This window comes from Phascolarctos cinereus, unplaced genomic scaffold (genome assembly GCF_003287225.1).
Source record: "Phascolarctos cinereus isolate Bilbo 61053 unplaced genomic scaffold, phaCin_HiC Scaffold_1;HRSCAF=81, whole genome shotgun sequence".
In the NCBI taxonomy this organism is placed as follows: Eukaryota; Metazoa; Chordata; class Mammalia; order Diprotodontia; family Phascolarctidae; genus Phascolarctos; species Phascolarctos cinereus.
The window spans coordinates 158,337,951-158,365,305 of NW_027555514.1; the positions used below are offsets into that span (position 1 = coordinate 158,337,951).

At 36.9% G+C, this 27,355-nt stretch overlaps 1 protein-coding gene across 1 annotated transcript in view; it reads right to left on the reverse strand.

The window, feature by feature from the left end:
• ELAPOR2 (endosome-lysosome associated apoptosis and autophagy regulator family member 2) overlaps positions 1–27,355 on the reverse strand; it is a 198,327-nt gene that overhangs the window by 51,515 nt on the left and 119,457 nt on the right. The window contains 6 exon segments of the mRNA XM_020999772.2: positions 1,905–2,007; positions 2,758–2,848; positions 7,940–8,068; positions 9,231–9,411; positions 18,347–18,435; positions 18,997–19,149. Coding sequence (XP_020855431.1) covers positions 1,905–2,007; positions 2,758–2,848; positions 7,940–8,068; positions 9,231–9,411; positions 18,347–18,435; positions 18,997–19,149 — 746 coding nt within the window.

A 27,355-nucleotide genomic window follows, 5' to 3' on the forward strand; every position in this document is an offset into this window, starting at 1 on the left:
TCCTACTCTCTACTCTAACTGCCACTACTCTCATTACAACTATTCCAATAGCCGCCTAATAGGTCTTCCTGCCTCTGCTCTCTGTATTCCAATCCATCTTTCGTAAAACTGTTAGATTAATCTCCCTTTTGCATAAATTTTATCATGTTTCTCCTTTGATCAAAATCCAGCAGTGACTCATTTCTGCTTACTGAGTAATGCTTAAAATTCTTTGCCTGGCATTCAAGGCCTTCTACAATCTACCTTTTCAATTATATCTTATATTGCCCTCTTCCAGTCACTCTACAACCAGTCAAAGTGGACTATTCTCTGCCCTCTGAACTTTCAATATGATTTTCCTCCTCCCTGCCTTTGTAAACACTATTCTCTGCACTTGGAATGACCTTTCCTCTCTCTCTGCCAGTTCAATTCTTGACCATCTTTAAAGTCCAACTCAAATACCACTAAAATCCACCATTAAGCTTTCTTTGATCTCTCCTTCTACCGCATACATGCTCACTTCCACTGTCCATAACAACCTTCTTCCTCAGACCTCACATAATACTTTGCTTTGTACCAGGTATTAATACACTATAGTTATCTATGCATATGTCTTATCATCTTACTAAATTGTAAAGTGCCTACCTTCATCATTGAGCTTATCTTTGTAATTTTCCGTTTGCGTAGTACACACACTACATACAGTAAGAGCTTAATAAATGCTTCTTGAATGGGAGGGGAGTAGGGAGAAGGAAACAACATAGAGTGGTAAATAGAGTGTTAGACCTGGAATCAGGAAAGTCTTGGTTCAAATCACACTTTGTCCCTACCCAACTGTGTGACCTCCCTGAGTTCCAAGAAACTCCTGCCTTTCTGGCCCCCATGGCAGTATCATGAAGCTTCAAGATCTTCTCAAAATAATATTTTTAAACATATAAAGTAAAATGCATATAGTTATAAAGGAAACTAGTTACAGTGAAACACAGTTTTATATGTATATAGATACATTTATGTACATGTACATATATGTGTCTGTATACATACATATATTTTTAAAACCAAGTTCATGAATTTCAGGTTAAGAATCCCTGCTTTAAGAACTTCTACTACACCATAGAACAGCTGTGATCTTCTTTGGTAGAAGGGATGATCACAAATCCTTGCTATATTGACTGCAAACAACTGAAAAATTGAATCAAAATATAGTCTTAGTTAATCTAACAAATTATTATCCTTCACAATAAAGACCACTAATTTATGAATTTGCATCATTAGTCATAACAATGATACATTGGCCAAGGGCCATTTTCTGCCTGATATTCATTAAAGAAAGAGAAATGAGCAGATTATGCCCAAGATAATATATCTGTCCTCCACCTCCCAGCTGAGACATATGTACTTTGAACTGAAAGATGCCAAGCTTGCTCTGAATTCTGTGATGGAGAACAAAGACCTTTGTCTGCTTCTTTAATGCTCCCTGCTCTCTGAATTCTCTCCTATCCTCCATTCATTTTACTTCTCTTTTTGGTACTCTTATTTTTATCTCTACTTAATTATATCATTCCACCCACATTCATTTCTATCTTCCAGGCTTCTGATATGAGTGTGGGTTGGGGTAGAGTAAAGGGAGGCAAAGCAAGGCAGGAGAGAAATGTTTACTACCCTCCTACGTTTTCTATTTTTCTCACTAGAGGTACAAGCCTATTAGTGACTCTTAGCTCTTCTGTAATTCTAAAATTGACTCACACATGAATGGTACTTTTGTCACTGAAAAGATGCAATCCCAGTTTTGGAAAACACCAAGAAAAACAGAAATTAAAAAAGAAACATGAGTTCTTCTGCATATTTGAATAGCAATGAAATTCCCACTTGAAATACAGTAGCAAGCTTAGTCATGTCTTTGGAAAGATGCTCTTTTCACTCACCACCATGAAGTACAGCACACAGTCTGCTGAACAGATGGTCTCAAAAATAAAACTTATCCTTCCGAGTTCAGAACCTGTGGCTCCCGTCATGGATGTTGGAGGCCTATTTGCCAAAGCAGAAAGGCAATATTTACAATGTGTTCCCAATACATTTGGAGACAAATCAGGCTCGAGTTTTTAGTGAAAATGAAAGCCAAAAGCTTCATTTCCGTTGTGACCTCCTGCTGTTACTCATTCCATTTCTGCCTCTCACTGTATTTAGTACAAGTTGTAATAAAGAGTATCATAGATACCTAGAAACCCATGGCAAAATGTGGCTGTTCGCCATTCTTAATGCAAATGACACCATCATTCATTGAAACATCTGAAAACATAATCATGGGATAAAGCTCTTCTAACCTCTGACATAAATGCCTACCATCTACAAGGGCTAAACAAAGACAAATTGGAACCAACTGATTTGTACAAGCTGCCATCATAATTTATGGGTAGAGTTGAGAAAAGACATAAATATTCTTGTAGTTGGCTTTAACCAATAACTCTCTCTCTCTCTTTCAAGCATCAACAAATTCTTGTTACTACCGCATTTTAGATATAATATTCCAGCTGTTACTTCCTGGAATTAAATAATAACTAATGTAGCACTAATAGTTAGAACAGTCTCTGATCATCAATCCTATAAAACAGTTTGTAAATATTTATCTTGTGGCTGATACTATTTCTCAATAATTTTAATTAGTAGACAGAGTATTATATTACTGTATTAACACATATAAAGAACTTCTCTTTCAAGTATTCCTATGAGAAAGAAAGTACAAAAATTCTTAAGGGCAGTGAATCAGATTTTCCTTACTTAAATCCTGGGATATGCAAGTTTAAGATCAGATAATCATTGTCCGAGCCTCCTGCCCCACTCTGAATATGGTCTCCAGCCACCTCCCAACCTGCAAATATAAAAGCCAAATGTATATTTTCATTAAGAAGAATGAAATGTAGAATTATATATAGTAGATAGAGTTAGCCTTGGAGCCAGGAATACCTCAGTTCAAGACTTGTCATTGACACATGGTGTCTATGAACCTGTGAAACTGTCCAAGACTCTTGGCTGCCAAACTTATGTAGATCAGAATAAATGGAGAGATGTTTCCCCCCTAAGTTTCCTAAACTGATGGCATCCCACATCTCAACCACAAACCTCCAAATAATATAAGAATGATAGGACCAATTCATATATTATTTTACAGTTTTCTAAATGTTTTCCTTATAACAATGCTATAAGGCATATTTTTAAGTTTTTTTTTAATTTAACAAGCATTTGCTAAGCACTTACTGTGTGTCAAGTACTATGCTAGAAGCTTTACAAATATTGTCTCTTTTAATCCTCACAACAACCCTGAGAGGTAAATGTCATTATCCTGATTTTACAGATGAGGAAACTGAGGCAGTCAGTGATTAAATGATTTACCCAGAGTCACACAACTACCAATGTTCTATCCACTGCACCAATAATACCATTACTGGTATCTGTGTTTTACAGATAAAGAAACAGAGGCTCTCAAAGGTTTAGTGAACTGTCCAAAATTTCCCAATGAGCTAAGTGGCAGAGCTCAGATTCAAACCTGGATCTTCTAGCTCTGAATGCAATGCAATTGTATTATTTAGAAAAACAGCCAACAGATTCATCATGGAATGTTAGAGCTAAAGGGACCTTAGCTGCAGGGATCAATCCCATTTTGCTGATGAGGAAACCTGGTGCCCAGAGAGCTAAAGTGAACAATGCAAGGTCACAAAGCCAGTTGATGGCAGAGCTGGGATTAGCATGTAGGTTTCTTTATTCTCAGGTTGCAGTTGTGATCACTCTTATCATTCTGCTTCTTCTCATCAAATAAATGTACGTTTTTTTAAAAACAAAACTATCTACCAGAAATTCATTTCTACATATTTAATGTTCTCCAGCAATGGCTTCAAATGAGGTTAAAAAGATCATCAGCAGTCATGAGACTCAAAGTTAACAACTCTCAAAGGGGAGGTGCTACTTGCCAACCTCAGTTGCAAATTAAATGCTGTGTTGAAAGGCTCCCTGATAACAGCAAAGATGTTTCTTTGCAAAATTCTTTATGAGAAAACAGCTGAAGGTTTGCTTTGGGGGAAAAAAATCTTTAACAAGAAAGCTAATAATTCTGTGCCTCCACAAAGCCTACATTTTCTAAAGTAAAACAGATTTCTTTTCCAAATACTAATATACCACACTGGAAATCTCACTCTAAATCAACACTGATGAGGGGAAATTTGAAGCTATCTAGTGGATAAAGGGGGACAGGGATGTTCAGCTGAGAGATAAATAACTGAAGCTGGAAAGTCCTATGCCAGATTGGTATATTGGCTAGTCTGGCTGCTTAACAGTGGGGGAGGGGGTGACCTGTGTATAACCAATAGGGCTGCACTCAGCTGCCATGCTCATTTTGGAAAGGGAGGAATGAGGGGTAATAATCTGCACTTGCAATGAACTTTAGAGTTTACAGAGCTCTTTCATCACAATAATTCTGTTAGGTAAGAAGTACAAATACTAGGAACTCCAGTTCCCAGCTAAGGAAATGGAAGCTCAGAGATATTAACTGACTTGTTCCATAAACACACAGGTAATAAATGTAAAAGCCAGGACTGATTTTATTTCTTGACAAGTAAATCCAGTGTTTGTTTAACTATGTCAGGCTGCCAACACTAGAGAGAAGGAGAGGGAGGGGAAGAGGGAGAGGGAGGAAAAAAGGGAGAGGGAAGGGGAACAGGGAGAAGGAGAGGAAGGGGGAAGGAGAGAGAACACCCTCTTCATGGTGTTTTCTTCTTGGCTGACAAAACAAAATAAGCCATAAAAGGTACATTTGGGCCACTGATAGTCCCCTAGTCTGTTCAAGTTGCTCGAAGTTGATAGAAGGAAGAACTGAAAAGAAGACAAAAACATTGACATTTAGAATAGGATAATTAATGGGCAAAGACAGTTGGGTATGAGTATAACACAGAAACTGCTCAGCCAATGTATGTTTTTGATTTTAACCAAGCTCCATTAAAACATAGATGTCCATGCAATGCAAGGCAGGTCATATAAGAGCTCAAGAAACACTCAAGTTTTCTCCCACCACTACTGCTCCTTTCACCTTATTTCTGCTTCCTGCAACACAGCAGATGAGCTAGAAGGTGAGCTGTTCCTATGTCCCACTAACCCCACAGTACAGAAGATCCCAGAGCCACTACAAGAACCTAAATCCTCCCCAAATTTTCAAATGAATATTTTCAAGCTGTAGGCTGTTCAATACAAAGTCTTTAATAATCAGGGCAGATCTAACTGGTGCCTACTTGTCTGGACACTGGAGATAAGTAACTCTTATGATAGACTAAGTGGAAAGCTACTACCGTTACAGGCATTGGACAGGAATTGGGACTGGATCTAGGATGTTATTGGTATATCCTGAGTACGTAAGTTCCCTCTATCAATAAGTACAGCATAATTTTTAGCTGGAAGGGAGCATAGAGGCTACTGAATCCAACTCTCTCATTTTACAGATAAGGAAACTGAGGCTGATAACCTCTGGGTAAGTTACAGACTTGGACATGCCTAGAGAACTGAAAAGTTAAACAATTAACCCAAGGTCACACAGACAGTTTGTGCCACAGGTAAAAGTTGAACCCAGGTCTTCCTTATTTCAAGACCAGCTCTATGTCCACTTTCATAATGGTTTATGTTCATGTAACATTATAAATCACTTCAAATATCCTGTTTCATATTTGGATCTCACAACAATCTTATGAGGGATATGATATATGGATATGATTAATGTCCTCATATTACTGCTGAGTAAATTCCTTCATCCATTGGATAAACATTTATTAAGCACCTATTATGTGCCAGGCACTGTGTTAGGCAGCCAAAAAGCTAGGACAATATTGGGCTGCATTAAGAGATGCAAAACTTTCAAAAATGAGGACCACATCTGGAGTTCTGAGTAGCAACTACTTAAATTGGTAAATGAATTGGTAAAATGAAGAGTGTAAAACGAAGGCAAATTAATTCATTGGTAAAATGAAGAATAATTCAGAAGAGGGCAACCAAAATGGTGAAGGGCCTTAGATCCGTATCATACAGGAGCTATTGAAGGAAATAGAGATGATTAACCCAGAGAGAGAGGCCTCAAGAAGGACATGATAGCTATGTTCAAGGATTTGATGAGCTGTTCTTCTTGGCCCTAGAGGGCTGAATCAAGAGCCATGGGATGACAAGATAGAAATTAGCCTTGAGGTCAGGAAAAACTTAACAATCAGAGCTGTCCAATGAGTTACTTCAGGAGATAGAAGGTTCTCCCTAATGGAGGTCTTTCAGCAGAGCTTAGATGATCACTCGTTAAGTGTTTTATGTTGAGAATACCATTTCATGGATGGGCCGAACTAGACAGCCACAAAGGTCCCTTCCAAATCTGAATTGCTATGACTAACATAGTGTAATAAATAAAATAAATGGAATCAGGAGAGACTCCTGTCTCCTAACTGTGTCATCATCTGTAAGTCAAAACATCCCTGAGTCAATTTTTTCTCATCAGTAAAATGAGGATATCACCTCTGATATCTACTTCATGGTGTTGTTGGGAGGATAAGGACTAGATCCTTGGTTTCAAAGTTATAGGGAACTCTCTGGGCAAAAGTAATTTCTGGCTAGGAGAATGAAGGATGGCAAATGGGGGAGGTACCATTTGAGTGGGACCTTGAAAGACAAGTAATTAGCAGAGATGTAGGGGAAGACATCCTCCACAGAGGAAAGCTCAATATGCAATTAAGGGATATTGTACAGTTTACTTTTCTTGGTTCTGTTTTGTTTTCCGATGGTGAGTGACTGGAACATGGGGTATCTGAAACAAGGTATTGGAATGAGATAAAGGAGGGTCTTGAATGCCAGGCTAAGAAAACTGGGCTTTAATTGGTAGACAATGCAGAACTGCAAGGGGCAGTTAAGGGGCACAGTGGATAGAGTACCAGCCCTAGAGTTAGGAAGACCAGAGTTCAAACCCAGCCTCAGACACTTACTAGCTGTGCAACCCCGGGCAAGTCACTAAACCCTGTTTGCCTTAATCCACTGGAGAAGGAAATGGCAAACACTCCAGTATCTTTGCCAAGAAAACCCCAAATGGAGTCATGAAGAGTCAGACACTACTAAAACAACTGAACAACAACCACCGCAAAGCAGAACTATGACTTTTTTGAGCAGCAGAGTGGTGATCATGTCTATAGGGATAGAGATATTAAGATAGGGATTAGATGTGTAACTTCACTGACATAGAAAATTCTCAGGTAAGGAACTCCCTCTGTATCAATGCAGGTCAGCACCTTCTCTGAAACTTGTTGTCTTAAAAAACGGTCATTCTAGAACACTGGAAGGTGAACAGCCTTGCCTTGGGTCACATAGCCAGTATACATCAGAGACAAGATCTGAATTCAAATCTCCCTTGTTCCAGGGCCAGGTATCTACCCACTACACCACTCTGCCTCTTACAGAATTGTTGTGAGAAACAAAAGGTATAGAAGATGTGCAGTGCTTTGTAAATTTTAAAGCTGTCTATAAATGTGATTATTAATAATTGTTATTGATAAATTGCTAATATTAACAAAGTATTACTATATCAATTATCTTTGTTGTTATTGAATTATTAAAATTATTAATAATTGTTAATAAATATCAGAACTGTGGTTTAAATTCAGGTCTTCTGTTTGCAGTTCAATATTCTCTCCATTATACTACCTCATCTCTTAAACACCCAATTTCCTACTCACACATATCACATCTATGAGAAAGTGAAGCAATTTATTACCATGATGGAGGGGAAAATCATAGTCCTTTGACCACAATATCCAGGTTTGAAATAAAAGAAAATATCAGTGAGACTATTTTAAGTTCCTGCTCACCACCATTTAGTATGCTCAGACAGAGATAAGTCAGAAAACTGTTGCGTGTGATTCTTGATCTTACCAAGAAGCTCTGGATTCTGACTCACCATTCATTCCATCACATTTTGAGTTTCCAACATTGAAGCAAGAGGTTTTCATATTGGCAGGCAAGATATTCCACCATTTATATTCAAACCCCAAAGCGGGTTCTGTTCCTGCTGGGCATGGCTTGCATTCTAGGGGAGACATAAAGAAAGACAATAACACCAATTATGCTGTGGCACTGAAAGTTCTCCCTCTTTCTTTCACCAGCATCACTGATGATTCTTTAGCTTGGGACTGGAGAGGAATTAAAAAGAGTGGGAGAAGAAGCTTCTAGAACCTCTTAAGCCATTTTGGAGTCAATAACATTTCCCAAAACAAAAAACCCCTAAAAATATCAAGACAAAAAAAAAATATATATATATATATAGACACACACACATACACACATATATATTTGTTCATAATCAAAAAGGAAAGAACCAATAAGTGACGTTTTAAAAATATTTCCTCACTTAATTTCCATAGATTAATTCCCCTTCATACAAAGATAAACCTAAATCATAAAGGCAGTGACCCCCCCCCTTACTATTTCAGCATTATTATCACTCCACAATTAAGGAATGGCTTAACACTAAAATTAGTGCAATTTTCCTGTGAGTATCTGAAAACATAAGTTTGTCCCACTGCCAAAGCCTTCACACAAAATCCCATTAAACACCTAACACATTTAATGGCATGTCTCTACTCATGGTAGATTAAAGTGATGCCATTTAAAACTGGATATTCACATCTTTAATTTATTTTTAATCAATAGTTATCATCTTCTCCACTCCAAGTTATTATTGATATAAGAATTATTTTGACTTGAAAGGGCTTTGATCTAAATACATCATTCAATTGACTTTAATTAAATAATAATTTTTTAAGCAACTACTAAGTGCAAGTAACTGGGACCAAGGAAAAGACTTCCCATTAGAGCCAGAGGTTTTTAACCTGAGGTCTGGGAATGTAGTTTTTAAAATAAAGATAGATTGATAGATAGATAGATAGATAGATAGATAGATAGATAGATAGATAGATAGATAGATATAGATAGATAGATAGATAGATAGATACGCAGATAGATAGAAAGAAAAATAATTGAATTTCTGCATAATTCATTTCATTTGTAATCTTATTTGCTCTACTTTATGTTTTTAAAAACATTTTTCTAAGAAAGGGGTCACAGGTTTCGTCAGACTGCCAAAGAGGTTTGTGACACAGGAACATTTGGAACCCCTGCATTAACTACATATGGTCTCTCATGAAAGATTTTCTTTAAACATTACATTCTGGGGAAAGTTAAATTCCTACCCTGTGTTCCATCTGAAAACGTTCCAGGTGGGCAAGGAGTACAAGAAGATGAGCCGTTGTTATAAAAGCCTGGGTTGCAGGGTGGACAATCCCTCTTCTCTCCAGAAGGGGGAAGCCTCACAGCATCTTCAAGGTCCTCTTGGCAAATCTTGGGCTCTATCCACTTGTACATTATCTGTGTCTATAAGAAGAAGCATACAAGTCACATGTTAGGTCTCAATTATGTTAAAATCCCAAACACCTAAATAATCTCAGTTGAAACATAGCTAAGACATATTAAAGTAACTGAAAGGCTGTGTGAAAGGCTGCCCCATCGTCAGAAAACAATGTAAAATCACAGAAGAAAGGGGAAGAAAGAAATTTGGGCACCAGGGAGAAATATCAGTCTATAAACTATGCTTCAAGGGTCTCTCCTCCCCTGTATCATTTCCCTGATCATTTCAAGAAAACATTCTTTAAGAAAATGCATCAGATATTATAGTAAGCATTTCATTGGTATTCTATTATTTCACAACAGTTGGAAATCAATCACAGTCTTTCTAATACCTAATATTAAGTACACAAACAGGAGATGGGAGGTGGCTGGAACATTTCTTTCAGAGGCATTTAGGGATGGGGAACTTTTCGTTCATTCTTTGGCACAGAGCATTAAAAAAAAACAAGGTATTTACATGTGTATTTTTAAATAAATCAAATATATTATTAACTCATTTACCAAGCTCATCTTTCATAAGGTAATCTGATTCAAACTTTTTCTTTGACCTGACAGTCATTCTATTTTTTTAAATAGTAATGCAAGAGGAGACAGCCTTTGAAGAACATAGTCCCAGTAAACATATTACAAAGGCATCCAAGAGAATGACCCAAATAAAAAGGGGGGGGGGGATCAAAAATACAGCGGCAAGAGAATTAAAAGTTTCCTTTCCTTAAAGATCCAGGCTTATCTAATAACGCTGTCCTCTTCAGCAAATAGTCAAGTGATAAGTCTAATAACTTTAGAAGGTGGATTGGTAAGTCAGAATTTCAATGTAAATCAGAATTTCAGTGGTTATTCTGAAAAGCTTTTTCCAATGATAGAAACCCAGTAATAAAAAGTCCTTGTAGGTCATTGGCTTTTTCCTCAAGAATCCCCTTAGGAAGATATAGGAGTCAACTTATTCCAATAAGGTTATTTAGAAAAAGACACATTGCTCAACACAGTTATAAATGGCATTTTTCTTTCTTAAACAATCTCAGCTATTTCAGCTCGCACATTTTGGCCTCTCTAAGCAATTCATTTTGACCAGTCATTGTACCTGTCTACCTCAATTTGCCATCTATAAAATAATGGGTAAGCTTTGCCTTGCTGAGAAGCTGAGAGAATCAGTTAGCACCTCTAGCTATAAAGGGCTTTCAACTCTAGAAAAACCAGGGGATTTAATTAAATGAAATAACATTGGTTACAGTTCAAATTGAGTCACAAGGTGAAAAAGAAACCATATTGGGGACACTAAGCAGATCAGTTGTACTACCATGTTAAATTTAATATATACTTTTTAGGGAAAAAAACATAATCATTCAATTTCACATATGTAAGCCTAATTCCAAAGTCCATTGGTATTGGACTTTCTCACCTACGTAAGGAGCAGGGCAGAGCTGGGGAAAGCAAATGATAGAGAGTTCTCAAATATTCACTGAGCTTTCTTTGAGCCACACAATAACATGCCCATGCTACATGCAGGGGACAGCCCTCACAACAAGTGGGGCCTTGCCAAACACATGTGTACATATATGAATGAATGTGTGTGTGTATATATACATACATATTTTTTTAAATGAGTTTTCTCCTACCTACAATCCAGCTACAATGACCCTCCTTGCTGTTCCTCACACACAACAGTCCTTGTGTAGAGAAGCTTGCAGTTTCTCAACACAACACTAGAATATGAGCTCCTTGAGGGCAGGGTCTGTTTTTGCCTTTATTTGCATCCTCAGTTCTTAGCACTGCGTTCAACATATTTTAAGTACTTAATAAATGCTTGCAGAAAATATTCATGTGTGCTTATATTTAAGTTCATAATGAGAAAGAAACAAATTTTAAGATCCTAAGGAATATAAATCCACTCAGAGAAGACAAATGTGTAGCCCTTCCTTGATGTAGATAAAATTCAGAACACAACACATGAGTTGACCGAGGTTACACAACCAGTACCTATTAGAAGTGGGACTTGATCCAAGTCTTCCTAGATTGAAGACTGGATGTCTACCATACTGCCTTTCTATACATTTAGGAGACTTATAAATGATTGTTGAGTGATTAGTTCCTCTTTTCCACAAGCATATAGAATCAGTCACAAAGGACCTTAGATATCATATAATCCAACTTCTTCATTTTGCAAATGGAAAAACTAAGACCCAGACAGCTAAGTGAACTCAGCTAGTTAGTGGCAGAGCTGAGATTAGAAGTTGAGCACCTAAGTCTGGCTCACTACAATAAGCTGCCTCCTTCAAGAGAAACTGTCAAATTAAGATACATCATATGCCTATAGAAGAGATGTCAAATTAACTACCCTAACAAAGAAGCAAATGAGGTTAGTTTGGCATAACTAATTACCAATGAATATATACTGTATCATAGTAACCATAGATTTAGAGCTGGAAATGGTCTTAAATATCATATATTCTACCTTGTTCATGTTTTATAGGAGAGGAACCCAATGCCTACAGTAGTTAAGTGATTTGTCCAAGGTGGTAAGCAGAATAAAAACGCGTTCTTTTAACTACAATACAGTGTTCTTTTTACTGCTACAATACTGTCACTTACCCTGTCTTTTCTGAGTGTTCAAAATTCTACCAAAGTCATAGCCGTGTGTGTGATTATACATACTTAAGGACATAACTACTCCCATACTATGGGAGATTCATTATTGAAAGGAATCATGTGATAGATCCTTCCACAGTAAATTAATCTGCTTTGTAAGTTTCTGGTTTTTTTATGTTGAACTTTCTTAAGGGCATATGGTATATCTTCATTTGACAGTTTCTCTTGATAGAGGCAGCCTGTTGTAGTGATCCAGACTTAGGGTACTCCACTTGTGTATAGTAGTCCCATTTACTTATTTCTAGCCATACTGTTATCTGACAACTTATCTTGTTTCCCTCATTTAGGCCGCAGGTTTCTCGAGAACCCTAAATTACCTACTATGCTACTCCACAACAGGGCACTGACAAATTACTACTACGTATATAGGAATTGAGATAGGGACTGGATCTTCGATTTCTCTGTTATGGAAACTCCAGGATGAGGAAACTCCCTCTTCCAGTACTGGTTAGTTTCTTCTCTGCAACTTCCAGTCTTAGAGAGGTTAATTACAGGTATTCCTGAATTCAATCCTGGATCTCTACCATGCTGCCTTTCTATGCATTTAGTAGACTTTTTTTTTTCAACCAAAGATAAGGTTTATTAGAACATCTGTCATATTGGCCAGACTCTTAAGGAGTCTGAACAATAGTGAGCAATGGCTAGATTTTAAGAATCTGAGCCATATAGTAGACTTTTAACAAAAATTTAATGATAATATAATAATGATGGTGCCATGCAAACAGGATGAAATTTTAGTTAAACATAGTATGACATCAGCAAATATATGTTAAATCAAATTGAATTAATTCTAATGCCCATGAATAATTTCCCAACAAAAGTTAGGGATCACCAAGTCCTCAGATAAGTAAGGTTTTGTCGGGGTTTTTTTATTATGCACAAAAGCCAACAATCTCTGTTTCATGCCTGAAAGGTATTTCTTACAAAGAACTAAATGGCCACTTCTGTTCTGAAATCAACTAAAGGCTGTCCTCATATGTTAAGAATGAGACTATAAAGGAAGGCAGAAGAGAACATGGCAGAGAGCCTGTGAGAAATGGCTGTGAGCATTAGAGCCTCTTTCTGGAACCACAAATTCGCTAAACCACAGGGAGAATGACACACAACCATCCATGGACAAATCATCATACCTACTAAGTATAAATTCTATTTCTTTGTAGAAGATGAGATTAGGGCAAATAATTGTCAAGGCATAGACATCATAGAAATAATTGCCTTAAATCAATTTAGACAAACAAAATCCAATCTAATTCAATGAGCCTTTTGAAGAGCTTTCTCTGTGCAAGGCACTGTGCTAGAAAACAAAGTTGAAATGAAAAATATTCCCTGCTATCAACTTACATCTTGCAATGGGGATACAACATGTAAATAGATAACTAAAAGTGTGATAATTTGAGGGAGGAGAGAATGCTAATAACTAGCAGGGATTCTTAACCTGGGGTCTGTAAACTTAAAAAAAATCGATAACTCTGTTTCAACATAGTTTCCTTTGTAATTCTATGTATTTTGCTTATTCATTTAAAAACATTATTTTGAGGACAGGTCTGTAGATTCGCCAAACTGTCAAAGCCTGCCAAATGCATCATAGAGAAAATCCCTTCTTAGGTATGGGTTGGACAGTTGGCTACTAAGGACCCTTCCTGATGACACAAAAAAGGTTAAATACCCTTGAACTGGGAAGAATAGAAAATATCTCTCTCCTATAGGAAATAGCACATGAGCTAAGATTTGAATGCAGCTACAGATTCTAAGGAGTAGAGTTGAGAAGGGAGTGGATTCTGTACATAGGGAACAGACTTTTCAAAAGCACAAAGGATAGAAATGGCATGCCAATCTCAGGGAAGAGTAAGTAGTCTAGTTTAGCTGGAAAAGAAAATATGTGAAGGAGAATAAGGCAAAATAAGGCTGGAAAGTTAGGCTGGGGCCAGATTGAGTTTTAAATGGCCTGAGGAATTTGTATTGCATCCTACATGCCAGAGAGCCACTGATGGCTCTTAAGCAGGGCTATGACATGGACAGGCTTGATAACTGTCATCAAGAATATGAAAGGTTATCCTACAGAAGAGAGATGCATAACTACCAATTGGTCCCAGAGGGCTGGATTAGAAGTAATGGAAAGAAATTGCAAAGAGGCCAATTTAGACATAACACAAGGAAAAACTTCTCAATAACTGTTGTTGTTGTTCAGTCATTTCAGACATGTCTGACTCTTCATGACCCCATTTGGGGTTTTCTTGGCAAAGATACTGATGAAATAGCTTGTCATTTCCTTCTCTAACTCATTTTACAAATGATGAAATTGAGGCAAACAGGTTGAGTGACTTGTCCAAGGTCACACAGCTAGTCAGTGTCTGAGGCCAAATTTGAACTCATGAAGAGGAGTCTTCCTGACTCTAGGCCCAGTGCTCTATCCACCGCACCACCTAGCTGCTTCCTCTCAACAATTATGATTATACAAAATTGGAATGGGCTGCTTCCCTTGCGATCTTCAAGGAAAAGCTTGCCAGATATATCATAGAGACAATTCTTTTTCAGGAATGGGTTGAACAGAACTGAGAATGCTTCTTGACCCAAAATTCTGTGATTCTGTTTCTCTGGGTTTGAGATGATTATTTGAGGGACTGTGAGGAAAATAGATTTCAGAAGGAAAAGCCTGGGAGCTAGGAGTCCAATCAGTAGCCTATTGCCACCATCCAGTAGGGTTGTGTAAGTGGAGAAGAGGGGATAACTGGGAGGCAGAAATAAACTAAGACTACACTAAGGATTAGATAAGGGATGGGGCAAGAGAGCCATGGGAAAGTGAAGGCTCAAGAATGACTCCATATTTATAAGCCTGAATGACTATAAAGATAGTGGGAGCCTCAACAGAAATGATGAAGTTTGGAGGAAGGATAGTGATGAAATGGTTCCCAATGTTTTTTGCTCCACGAACTATCATAACCTTTCAATTAAAAAAAAAGTGCCCACACTCTGGTAGGGGTTGGGCAAGAAATTTATGAAACTATATCCTTAATGCAATTGCGTAATTATTTACTACTTAAGGTGATGTTAAGAGTTTTTAGCACAGACTCATTGCACCATTGTTATGAACCCCAAAGCAGTTCATGAACCACTAAATGAGAACTGCTAGAGTAGAGGATTGTAAGTTCTATTCTGGACATGTTAAGTTCGAGACGCCTTTGGGACATCATGCTAGAGATACCTAAAAAGCAGTTGGTGATATGACACTAGAACTCAGGATAGAGACTAGAGCTGCATGCAAAGATCTGACCAACATCTGTAAAATGATGATGGTTGAACACATCAGAATCAATGAGATCACCAAGAGAGGGTATAAAAGGAGAATAAAAGAAGACCCAGGAAAGACCTTTGGGAACGTCCAGAGTAAGAGGCACACAGACACTGTCTAACAAAAGAGCTGAAAAGGAGCAAAAAGGACAGTAGAAAACCAAGAGAAAGTACAGTTATTCCCTTCCACATCATGGGGAGTAGCAGCACAGCACCCATTTGATGTGGAAAATCCATGTAAAAAATTTTGGCCCTCCCTTCATATCAGAAAAGAAGTCTGAATTATTATGGTATTAAAATATAAAGTATGTTTATATTATACAATACTATAAATATATTTTATGCACTTCTGAGTTCCTAAATTTTTTTGTGTGTGTCATCTGCTGGCCTTCAAGTGTCATCTGCAACTTCTGCTAACTCCCAAAAAAATCCCCATTTAATTTCTTATGCCAAACCCACGATATATGGAAACCATGATAGGAAAGTCACAATGTGGAAGGGATAACTAGTGTCACAAAAATATAGCAAAGAGAGACTATGTAGAAAAAAAGTGTCGGTTAACTGTCAACATGCTACAGAGAGGTTAAAATGGAGCAAAGAGAAACGACCATTAAATTGAACAGTTAAAAGATCTCATTGCTAACCTTGAAAAAGAAAAAACTATTTCAGTTGAATGTATTCAAAGCTGGAAGGGACCTTAAAGGTCAGTTAGTCTAATATCCTCATTTTACGAATGAGGAAACAGAGGTTCAGAATGACTCGTCCAATATCAAATAATTAAATGTCAGAGGCAGTATTGAAACCCCAAATGAAGAACTCCAATTCCAAATCCAGGAGTCTTTCTACCACATGAGACACCTCTTCATGTTGAAAGTCGTTGCTGCTGTTGTTTTTTAATTAACTATCCACTATGTAGCACGTTGGCCTCCTCATAAATTTAATAACATTTAATTTGAAAAACAGAAATATGTGAATGAGTAACATTTGGATTACAGCAAGTTATTAAACAACACTGAAAATATTTCTTTCATGAAATGGCATTTTAAAGTTATAGTTCCTATAAATAGTTGAGTAAAATGGATATTACAAATATTTGTAGCATCTATTTGCTACCTCCTCATTTCAGATTTCAAAGACTCCCTACTATAGAAATATTAAGAAGAAGTATTAAGTCTCAATGCACATCTGCTGAAACTTGCCATTAGATATTTAGATTCATGAGTAAAATTGCTAGAACTGTGAACTTAATACACTAAGCTTGCAGATAAAGTTAAAAAGAATCACAGACCTACAAAGTTCTTCCATTCTTTTCTAATCACATTCCCAAATAGCATCCCACCTTTCCTAGATGATTACATACTTAAATGATAATATAATAATAGAAAAACAAAAAGGATAACACATTCAATGCATTTTAAATTCACTGCATATTTCATTAAGGTCCAGGTCAATTATTAATTTGGATAATTGAGGTATCTTCTTCTCATAAGACTTTTTGATTTTGGTCTTTCGTGTATCTTTTTTGTAATACAATAAAGACACAAACAGTTTGAATATAGTAGAATCTTACTGATTTGGTTATAACTAATATTAAACTAATTATCATTCTGAGGTAGATTCGGTTGAAATTTATTTTACTAGTAATTAAAAGCATAATTCACTATGTTAATACAATTAAACTTAAGGGGTATGTGCTAAAGAAAAACTTTTTTTTAATCCATCTTAGTACATGGATCAGTGGATATAGCTCCGGACTCTGAATCAGGAAGACCCAGCTTCATATCTTACCTTAGACAATTACAAACTGAGTGACCTTGACCAAGTCACTTAATCTTTCTGTACCTCAGTTTCCTCTTCTGCAAAACGAGGGCACTGGGCTCAATAATCTAAAGTCATTTCCATTTCTAAATCTATGATCCTATGATCCAAGCTAACCACAGTCTGCTTATTAAAGCAAGAACTTCTCTTGAAAATGCTTTTTAGTTAATAGTTGTTGGTTTGAGTTGCTGTATGTATCTGGAAACAATAAACCAGTTTGTATCTTAAAAACATTTTATAATTTAGATATTTAACTAATTCAAACAAGCCTCCCTCTGAGTTATTCTAAACTGGTAAGGTTTTACTGAATTGTGAGTATTAATATAGTTTTACTGTTAAATACTCAAAAAAATCATTCTCTGAAAACCTGACAAAGTTATAATTAAAGTATAATTTTTTAAAAGTATAAATGTGACGTAAGATCTAGTATATAAAAGAAAGTAACTATGCCCTGTATTCACCATCCAAAAAGCTTAGAAGCAATGCATTTATTCCCCAAATGCAAAAATAGATGGGAAACTTGCCTTTTTTAATGCTATTTTTGCTTTATTCATGCAGTGTCTCTGGATTCTTTAATTAAGAGAATGGCAGGGAAACTTAGAGTCTACAGATACATTCTCCCTCTGGCAAAGTAGAGTTTTATGCTGATTGCTTTGCATTTGCTAATGCAATTATACTGCTATTTGCCAAAAACTGCATTACCCAACAGCTGCATGGTTTTTGACTGATGAAACCCACTACGGTACAAAAAAAAAATTAAAGAGCTGTAAGACATTAGTTCCCTGTAATTTAAAGTATAAAATTTGGAGTTACAAGTTTAGAAATGACTATTTCTAGAAGAAAAAAAGTTCTTTAATGTATATTGCTTAAATTCATCTTCTTGTCACTGACTTTGGAAACTGAAGATTTGAGTTCAAAGCAAACCTCTGATGTTCACTACCTCTACAATCTTGGGCAAGTCTGTTAACTTCCTTGGTTCTCAGTTTCCTCATCTGTAAAATGAAAGAATCACACCAGATGACTTCCAGAGGTCCCTTCTAGCTGTGGATCTAGGACCCTATCGTAGAGTAACAACTCTTTTAACACCCTAGTGACTAAATACAAGGAGGCTTAAACTGATGGGTTGTAGGTGGCTTCACAACAACTGTACCTTTCCTTCATCATCACATGGAGTATGAATCTGAAAGTAGTCTTTTTGTGTACAAGGAGGGCGCTCCATACATTGGCTAGATCCTTCATCTGCAATGCAAAAAAGTGAGTCTCAGAAATGGAGCACTTCCTTTTGGAAGCCAGGAAAAAAAAGGGAAATAATTGAATCAGCAAGTGAGATTGAATTGGATTCTGATTCCCTCTAAGACAAAAGGGAGGCTGTGTTTCTTTCTTAGCTCTTTTAAAGTGATAGAATATTGGAAAGGTAGTTTCTTTTTCTATAGACCAACACAACTCAAACATCTTTAATTACAAACTGGCTATCTTAATATCATGACAAACCTTTTCTGAGAGCATTGTATTTACTTAGCTCTAGTCACATTTACTCTACCCAGACACTGGGAGCTCTATGTTTCAAGGAGGCAACAGAGGATAGTAGGCTCCCAAGGTGTTGTAGGGAAAGAAAGGCATTGTAACAATGGAGAAACTGAGGACAAAAAGCATAAAGAGTAAGAACTCAAACCGCTTTCTTTATAGTTCAGCCAAGAAAGACTTTCCTATCACCCTTTCAATTTTGATATTCTGCGCATTTTTATGATATAAAAATCCTATTCAGAAAGAAAACATAATTCCTCAGAAGAATATCCCTACCTGCAAACTGGGTGTCTTCTTTACATTTTACGCACTCTTTAGCTCCTTTCTCAGAATAGGTGTTTCTAGGGCAAACCTGACAGTTGGATAAACCTGGCTTGTCACTGAATGTGCCTGGCTTGCAGGGAAAACATTCTGATGTGTATGCAACACCTGTGAAATTAAAAAAAAAAAACAGACTGAATGGGAGGAAAGATATAATACAACCCAGATAACATGTCAATTTCATTGCTGTGATATGAGGGTACATCAAAAAGAAAGTTGGATCTGGAGTCAGAGGAATTGAATTTGAATCTCAGTTCTGCCCCTTACCACCTCTATGACCTTCGCAATTCACTTCACCTCTGGACCTCAATTCCCTCCCTCTGTAAAAGGAGGGGTTTGAGCTAGATAAAGTCTAAGGTCCTTTCCATGTCTGAATCAATGATCCTATAATCTCTATTGCCACCACCCTAATTCAGATATTATCTTTCATTTAGAATTTTTTCATATCTTTCTAATTGTTCTCTCTGCTTCTAATCTCTTCCCTATCCAATCCAAACTTTACACAACTGCCAAAGTAATTTTTCTAATCCATTGAGCTAATGTAATACCACACCCCTTCTCAAAAACCTTCAATAGCTCCCTATTCCCTCTAGAATAAAATAAATACTCCAAAGACTCCCATAATCCCAAGCCAGCTTTGTAGCTTTATCACATAGCTACCCTCTTGTATAAGAGATAGAGATAGGTGATAAAGCCAAAATGCCTCTGTGCAGGCTTTTTCCCATTCCTAAAACGGTCTCTCACCCACAGTTGTACATTTTGAAATCCTTCCCTTTTTTCAAGGACAAGCTCAGGCACTACGTTCTCAAGAAAGCCTTCGCTGATCCCCCCCTACCTATAAGGATCTTTCCCATTATTAATCTTCCATAACACCTTACTTTCTACAAATTCACATAACTTTAACTACTTTCCACCCAGTGAACTCTCTCACCAATTAATTTAAGAGAAAAAAAGAAGCCATGACCTTCATTTCCTCTACTCCATCATTCAAAATCCCTCTATATCTTCATTTATTCTGCATTTGCTCCACTCCCCGAGAATCATAGATCTAGAGACCATCTAGTATAATATTTCATTTTACATGTAAGGAAATTGAGAACCAAAAAAGTTAATTGATTTGCATGACATTCACAGATTGTAAAAGTCAAGGGCAAAATGTGAACCCAGGTACTTTAAATATTTCTTCTGTATTCCTTCCACTGGACGAAGGATGAAGTAGTCCTTCTTGCAAGACAAACTGTTGTACGCATATCACTACTGAGGTCAAAGACAGAAACAAAGTTCCAATATATTTAAAACTATTTATAGCAGCACTTTTTTATGATAACAAAGAACTAGAAATAAACTGGATGTTCATAAATTGGGGGAATGGATTAAACAAATCCCAGTTTACAAATGTAATGAGATATCACTGTGCAGTAAGAACTGACAAATAAGATATATTCACTGAACCATGAAAAGACTTATATGAACTAACACACAGCTGATAAGCAGAAGCAAACTAACAAACATACACAACTACAATGTTAGGGAGAAGGTCACTAAACTCCAAGTAAATGAAAAGCCAGTAGTAGTCCCAGAGAACAGATAATAAAAAATAAATATCCTCTCAGTAGAGAAACTGAGGGAGAATGCTGTATACTTGGCAGAAATGGCCATTGTGTGGGGTGTTTATGCATAACTCTTTTCCTCTGTTATGTGAGAGGGTTCAATTGGGGGCAGAGGAAGGAGATGAGTATATCTAGAAATATATAGACATAGATATCAATGACAATTTTACTGATCAAAGAAAATGCATCAGTAAAATTTAATTTTAGGAACAAAAATCCTTCACTTGACCCTGCTGTCCCCTCAAACTATTATCTGAAATCATCTTTCCCTGTCACAGCCTAATGATTGGAAACACTGGCTGCCTCTGCTTCTCAATTTTCCATTGTTGGATCCAGCTTTTGCCACCTAGATATGGTTTTCCTTCAAAACTCTGTCCTGGGCCTTCACTTATTCTTTCTCAACTAACAAATCTTGACTTTTTTATGGGATGTACCCCTTTGGAAGTCTGGTGAAGCCTATCTCTTCTCAGAACACTTTTTTTATTCATAATGGAAGGAAATGTTGAATTTTAGTTAGAGGGTTTAAAAAATGTAATTTTTTCCTCCCTGAGTCCCTAAAAACCTCTCCATGGACCCCTTGAGGGTTAAGAACCCATGCTCTAAGAACCAAGAGAATGATTTACACAAAGACTAAAAATTGAGAAGTAAGACTAGTCAATGAGCTGATCAGCCATGACCCCAGAAGATTGATGATAAAACTTGATTCCATAGAGTTGATGAGCTAGAGGTTAAGAATGAGACATGAATTTTCAGAAATGGCCAATAAGTGTGTTTTTCTTGACCATACTCATTGGGTAAAAGGAAATGTTTTCAAAAAGAATTGGGATAGGGAATGATAGCAATAAAAAGAATTAATGATAGGAACATTGATGAAGTATTATTGAAAGTGGAAGTTCCCAGAGAAATGTAAGCAAGCTGGATAGCTTTGGTACTAACATGCTGAATGCATTTTATATCTAAAAAACAAGCTGTTCTTAATAGAGATTCATGGTTTCATATATAGTCCACTTTTTTAATTGTTCTTCTTTATATACGGAAATCCTCATTTCCTGGTGTTTGACAGGTTCAGAATAACAAGAAAATTATATTATAAATGGTGCTGAATTTGTGAAACAGAATTGTTTTAAACCAAATTCATACAGTTAAATGAAGCCTTTCTGGTATATAAACTTCTTTTGTCCACTTCTTTCCATAGATACCCTGATTCTAAGGATTTTGAGCGATTCTGACACTATTATACAACATGGAATCAAAAATCATGAATATTATGTTTATGTCTTATTAAAATTTCTTCTGCCTTTGGCATTACTCACAACCAACATTCCTTGGGAATTTCCAAATAGCATCTGATATACCACAAGATACAAGCCCATTGAGCCCAATTTTTATAAGATATCTGCAACATGCAATTTTTTTCCTAATGCTTAGTTTTATTTATATGTAACAATAATATCTTAATATTACATATATTATACATATAAGATATAATTAGATATTTAAATAGCTGCAAAATTAAATTGCATATTATCTTGAAAATAAATTCTACTTTTTCCTTCTAAAAAAGAAAAACAAGCTCTTGTCTAGACCCTCTCTCAATGATCTTACCTACTTAAAATTTAATTATCACCTCTAGGCAAGATAGTGATAGGGACAGAACCAGGAAATTCCCTAGATGAAGAAACTGCATCCACCAATTCATGTCAATACCTTCTCTGTATCTTGTAGTCTTAGAGAGATGCTCAGATAATCAGAGGTTAAATGACTTGCCAGAGTCACAAAGCTGGTAGAACTTGAACTCAGATCTTCCTGCTTCTACTTCCCCATGGTGTTTCCTACTCAGATAACAGTGCTAATTCTAGAGTCCATATACACTGGGCACTGACCCAGCCCTTTCTGGGGCCAAGGGATGTGTGCATTTATCAGAATATCAGTTATGGTTTCTTTGGCTAATGTTCCCTCCTGTTTGATCATTCCACTGTATCTCTGGTTCTATTCTCTCTTCATAACTCCAGTCCTTCATTACCAACAACTTGGTGAACATCACCTGAATGTCTCAAAAGTATCTAAAACTTGATATTTCAAAAGTAGAACTCATCTTCTTTCCCTTTTCTTCTCCTCTGCCTCAGTTGATGGTGCCTACCAGGTCCCCAGATTCAAAACATTGGAATCATCTTTGGCACTTACTTCTCCCTCACCCTTCATGTCCCATCAGTTATTGAGTTGTCAGTTCTATCCCCCATATTGCCTCTTATATCTGTCCCTTTTACCTTCATTCACACAGCCACCACCGTAGTTCTTAGCAACTCTCTCTTTAATGATTGTGATCAACCTCCAGATTCAGTTACCTTTTTCCAGTCTCCACCTAAGTAATCCACCATCTATACAGATGCCAAAATATTCTGCCTAAGGCACAGTTCTTACCATGACACTTCCCAGCTCACAAACTTCTATTGCCTTTAGGATAAAATACAAATTTCTAGCCTGGCATTTAAATCCATCACAATTTGGCTCCAACCTATCATTTCAGCCTTATCTCATGATTCCCCTCCTTCACACTAGATTGCAACCATACTGTACCACTACCTGTTTCTCGAATTGGGCATTATCCTATCCACTACTTCTGTGCTCTCACATTCACCAACCCTCATATTGAGAACATGCTCCCTCTTGTGCTCCATCTTTCAAGTTCATTAATTTTTTTGCAAGGTACTGGTCAGATGCCACCTCCCACCCAAAGTATTTGTCAGTCTCCCCAGCTATTAGCATATTTTCCCTCACAAAATTACCTGGTGTTATTATTGTCGGTGTGCGTAATAGGTGATTAATGTATCTGTCTCCTCTTACTAGAATGACAGTGTCTTTACTCATCTTTGAATCTTCAGCACCCAGTATGTGACCTATTATCCTATGACACTGTAGATGCTTAATAAATGTTAACCTATGGAATAGCATCTAATAGACTCTTCTACCAAAAGTTAATTGATGGGGAAACCTTAACAAATTGAGATTCAATATTCTTTCCACTGTGTCATCCTCCTTGCCTAGGATAATACAATGTGAAAATCACTGAATTTAGAATTGGAGCAACTGGGCTCAAAACTCAGCTCACCACTTACTGCCTGTATGACCTTGAGCAATTCTCTGGGCCTCAGTTTCTTCATCTATAAAATAAGGAGGTTGGACTAGACAGCCTTTAAAGTCCCTTCTAGTTCTAAATCTAAATCTTATTTTTAAAACCAAACTATTTACCTATGTGATTATAAGCTACTAGTGTCTACCTCCTCAATCAAGTGAGTAAGATCATCAAAGCCAGGTGCTTGGACAATTTGCAATGAGCAGATTTCTAAATTAGTAGTCATAAATTTGGAGTTTGGATCATTCATTACTCTATCTCTTAAGATTTGAATTCATAGTTATTTTTTTCTTGGTCTTTTATAATATTAGCCTTCATTCCTCATGGACTGAGGTACTTGAGGTATATTCTAGGAAAATGTCATACAACAGGAGGAAACATACCTATATTCTGGTTATCACTAATCTAGAAAGTCAATTAACCATAAGCATAGGATGGACAGTTGGTTACATACAGTACTCTAAAAATGTTTCACTTTATATCTCCTCTGTCTGAAGCTATACTATACCTCTGGGACCAAGGCAGGGACCAAGTTACTTAGTCCCTCTCTGGGTCTCAGTCTCTTCATCTAAATATAAGGTACTATCCCTTTCTCATGTGAAGAAGTTGGTACTAAGAGAGGCAGAAAAACAACAATGGTGTAAGGAAAACTAATAAAAATCTGCTTGTGAAGAAACACAGTCACTCAAATACAATATAAAGGAGACATGGACTGTTCTGAGAACCAGAAAGAGAATTCTCCCTCAGATAAATGCACTGTGAGGACTTTTTTGAAATCAATGCAATAACTGTGATGAGGATGGTTTCAGGGCATCATGGTCCATCAGCTCATATGTAAGTAACTGATTTTTAGGGTTTTAAAGGTTGTATCTGACTAAATTATAAATCAAACAACTGTTTGGGAATTGTAGGGGGCTATTTAAGGACTGTTGGGTTCATATATGACACAAAAGTGGATTTCTTAAATTTTATCTCATGAGGTAGTATTGAATCACTGAGCTCCAAGAAGCATTAATTTGAGAGCATAAGAAGACAGCAGGAGAAGAAGCCATAGAAAGAGATAAACAGAAGAAATGGGAAAGTAAGCTCAGCTCTGGAGAGGTCATAAGACTCTGACAGGATTCTGGAGAAATCATAAGAAACTGACAGGAACCAAGGGGACTGGAAGGCTTTGTAGCTGTATATTTGGGGAACTTGTTGATTGAAAGAAAGGCATTGCTTTATGATTAGCCAAAGAGTCAGCTGAGAGAGTTCTTCAACTGTTTGATGATGTGAAGAAGAGCTGAGTCCTGTATCTGTTAGAGGATTGAGTTTGTAGTTCTCCAAATGTCATCTACAGCCTGAGAGAAGGGATATTTCTCAGAGGTGCCTGGTTGCCCTTTATTACCTTTTCTGATTTGAGAAGTAAAAACAAAAGAGAAAACATAGGCTTTTCATCTGCTTTGCTGTTAAAAGAGGACTGGCTTTGCTGAGAGCCCCACTGAATAAAGCAAAATTCTTTTGCCATTTGTAGATCTGAAAATCTTGGCAGCTCTCTGGCTTATGGGAACTACCTGTCACTGAAAAAAAAGCATAACACCTTTTTTATCTTCCTGTTAAGAGGTAGCTGTAAGCTAAAAGAACTTGACACAGCTTCATGAGCTTCAGAGCAGAAGAGCAGAAGAGGAGTAAGCTTTATCAAACAGGAAAACAGTAAAGACCAGAAGGGTCTTGCAGAGAAGTAGTTTAATGTAGTATAAATTATTCCTGAGGAGACCAAAGACATCAAAACCTACATTTCAGAGAGGTGAGTTGCCCTATGCACATGGGTTTCCCTATTCATGTGTCTCCCTGCTACAGTTCTATAAATGTATGTCCCCTGTTTCCCACAGGCACTACACTGATACATTGATAGAAGAATGTGACCAAAGTTTATAGGTCAACTGTAATGTTTCAAATATTACTGCTCTGGGAGTAAAATTTATAATTATTGTGTGAGGAATAAAATTTATGATTATTCCTAGTCTTTTCTTCTGAATAAATATTAAGACTATTATTTTATTGCTTTTGTCTGATAATTTAGTAAATATTTTATAGTTAAGAGTCAATGATGTCACAATCACTGATTGATTGTAAAGAGGAAGTGCATTGGTAATGGCACAGGACACACACACACACACACACACACACACACACACACACACACACACACACACACATACAAAACTCTCTTTGTCTTCCCACTGTTACCCTCTAGGATTCTGAGAAAACAAATAGTAAGTTGCAGTCAAGTGGCTATGTTGTATCCTGCTCTCCTCCCCAATACCAGACCTGCTGGTATACAGGTAGACTGGAATGACTGGGTCAGCCCAGAGAGACAGACAAAAAATAGAGATATAGACAGAAAGAGGACAGAAAGAGATAGATACACACAGAGACAGATAGAGAAACAGAGTTAGTGCCCACTTTACTCCTGCGACATACGTAAAATTAGGAAGTTATACTACAAGATTCCTAAAGAGTATTCCAATTCTTAAGTCTTGAATCCTATGATTCCAACAATATACTAATAAACTTGGTTTTCTGCCCTGATGCATGATTCCTGACTTGGCCAGCAGATGTCCTCATTCACTAATGTTAGCGCCTCTGTAGCATTGAGCTCAACTCATTCAAGGATGGAATTGTACATATATGAGATTCACCGTTTTAATTTTTTTTAAAAAGTATCCTTTGTGCTGAGCTGAAACATACCTACATCAGCATGTTTTGTTTTTGTTTTTCTGTAATAGCCAGAACCACAGGAGACAACAGAAAGGCACTGATTTTGCCATTTAAAGGGATAAGCCCAGGAGGAGGGGCAGGTTTTCATCTTCACTTCCATAGCTGTATTATTGGTTTGTGACATTTTACATTTTCATAACATTTCTCTTCTCTTACCCATGAACATACTCAATTTTCCTTAAATATCAAAAGGTTTTCTCCAGGCCTACTCACCCAAGCATTCTCTCCATTGCTACCATATTCATTCATTCCTTGCAATGTGGTTTCCACCTCTTCTCACCTTTCTGAAACTGTTCCCACAAAACTCACCTATAACCTCCTAATTACCTAATCAAATAGCCTTTTCTCCTTTGTGTTGGTTTGTCCTTGGTTGATCCTTGGGGTTTCTGTGATATCTGTTTTGGTATCACTTCACTTGCCTTTTAGTATCATAAGATCATAGACTTAACTAATAATAAGATATTAAGAAGAAGAACATTTACACAGTGGCTGATGATTTACAAATAGCTTTATAAATATCTCATTTTTATCTTCATAACAACCCTGGGAAGTTATCATTGTCCTCATTTTACAGATAAGGAAACTGAGGCTGAGAGAGATTAAGTGACTTGTGGTCTATCCCTGTCTTGGAATGGACCTTAAAGTTCATCTAGGTACATCGCTTTACAGAAGACGGAACTGAGGTCCAGAGAAATACATCAACATGGAGTTATTAAGTGGCAGAGACAGCATTTTAATGCAGGTCTTCTAACTCCAAATTCTACATCACTGCTTTCTTTTTATGGTTAATGTCTCCTTGAGTTCCATGACC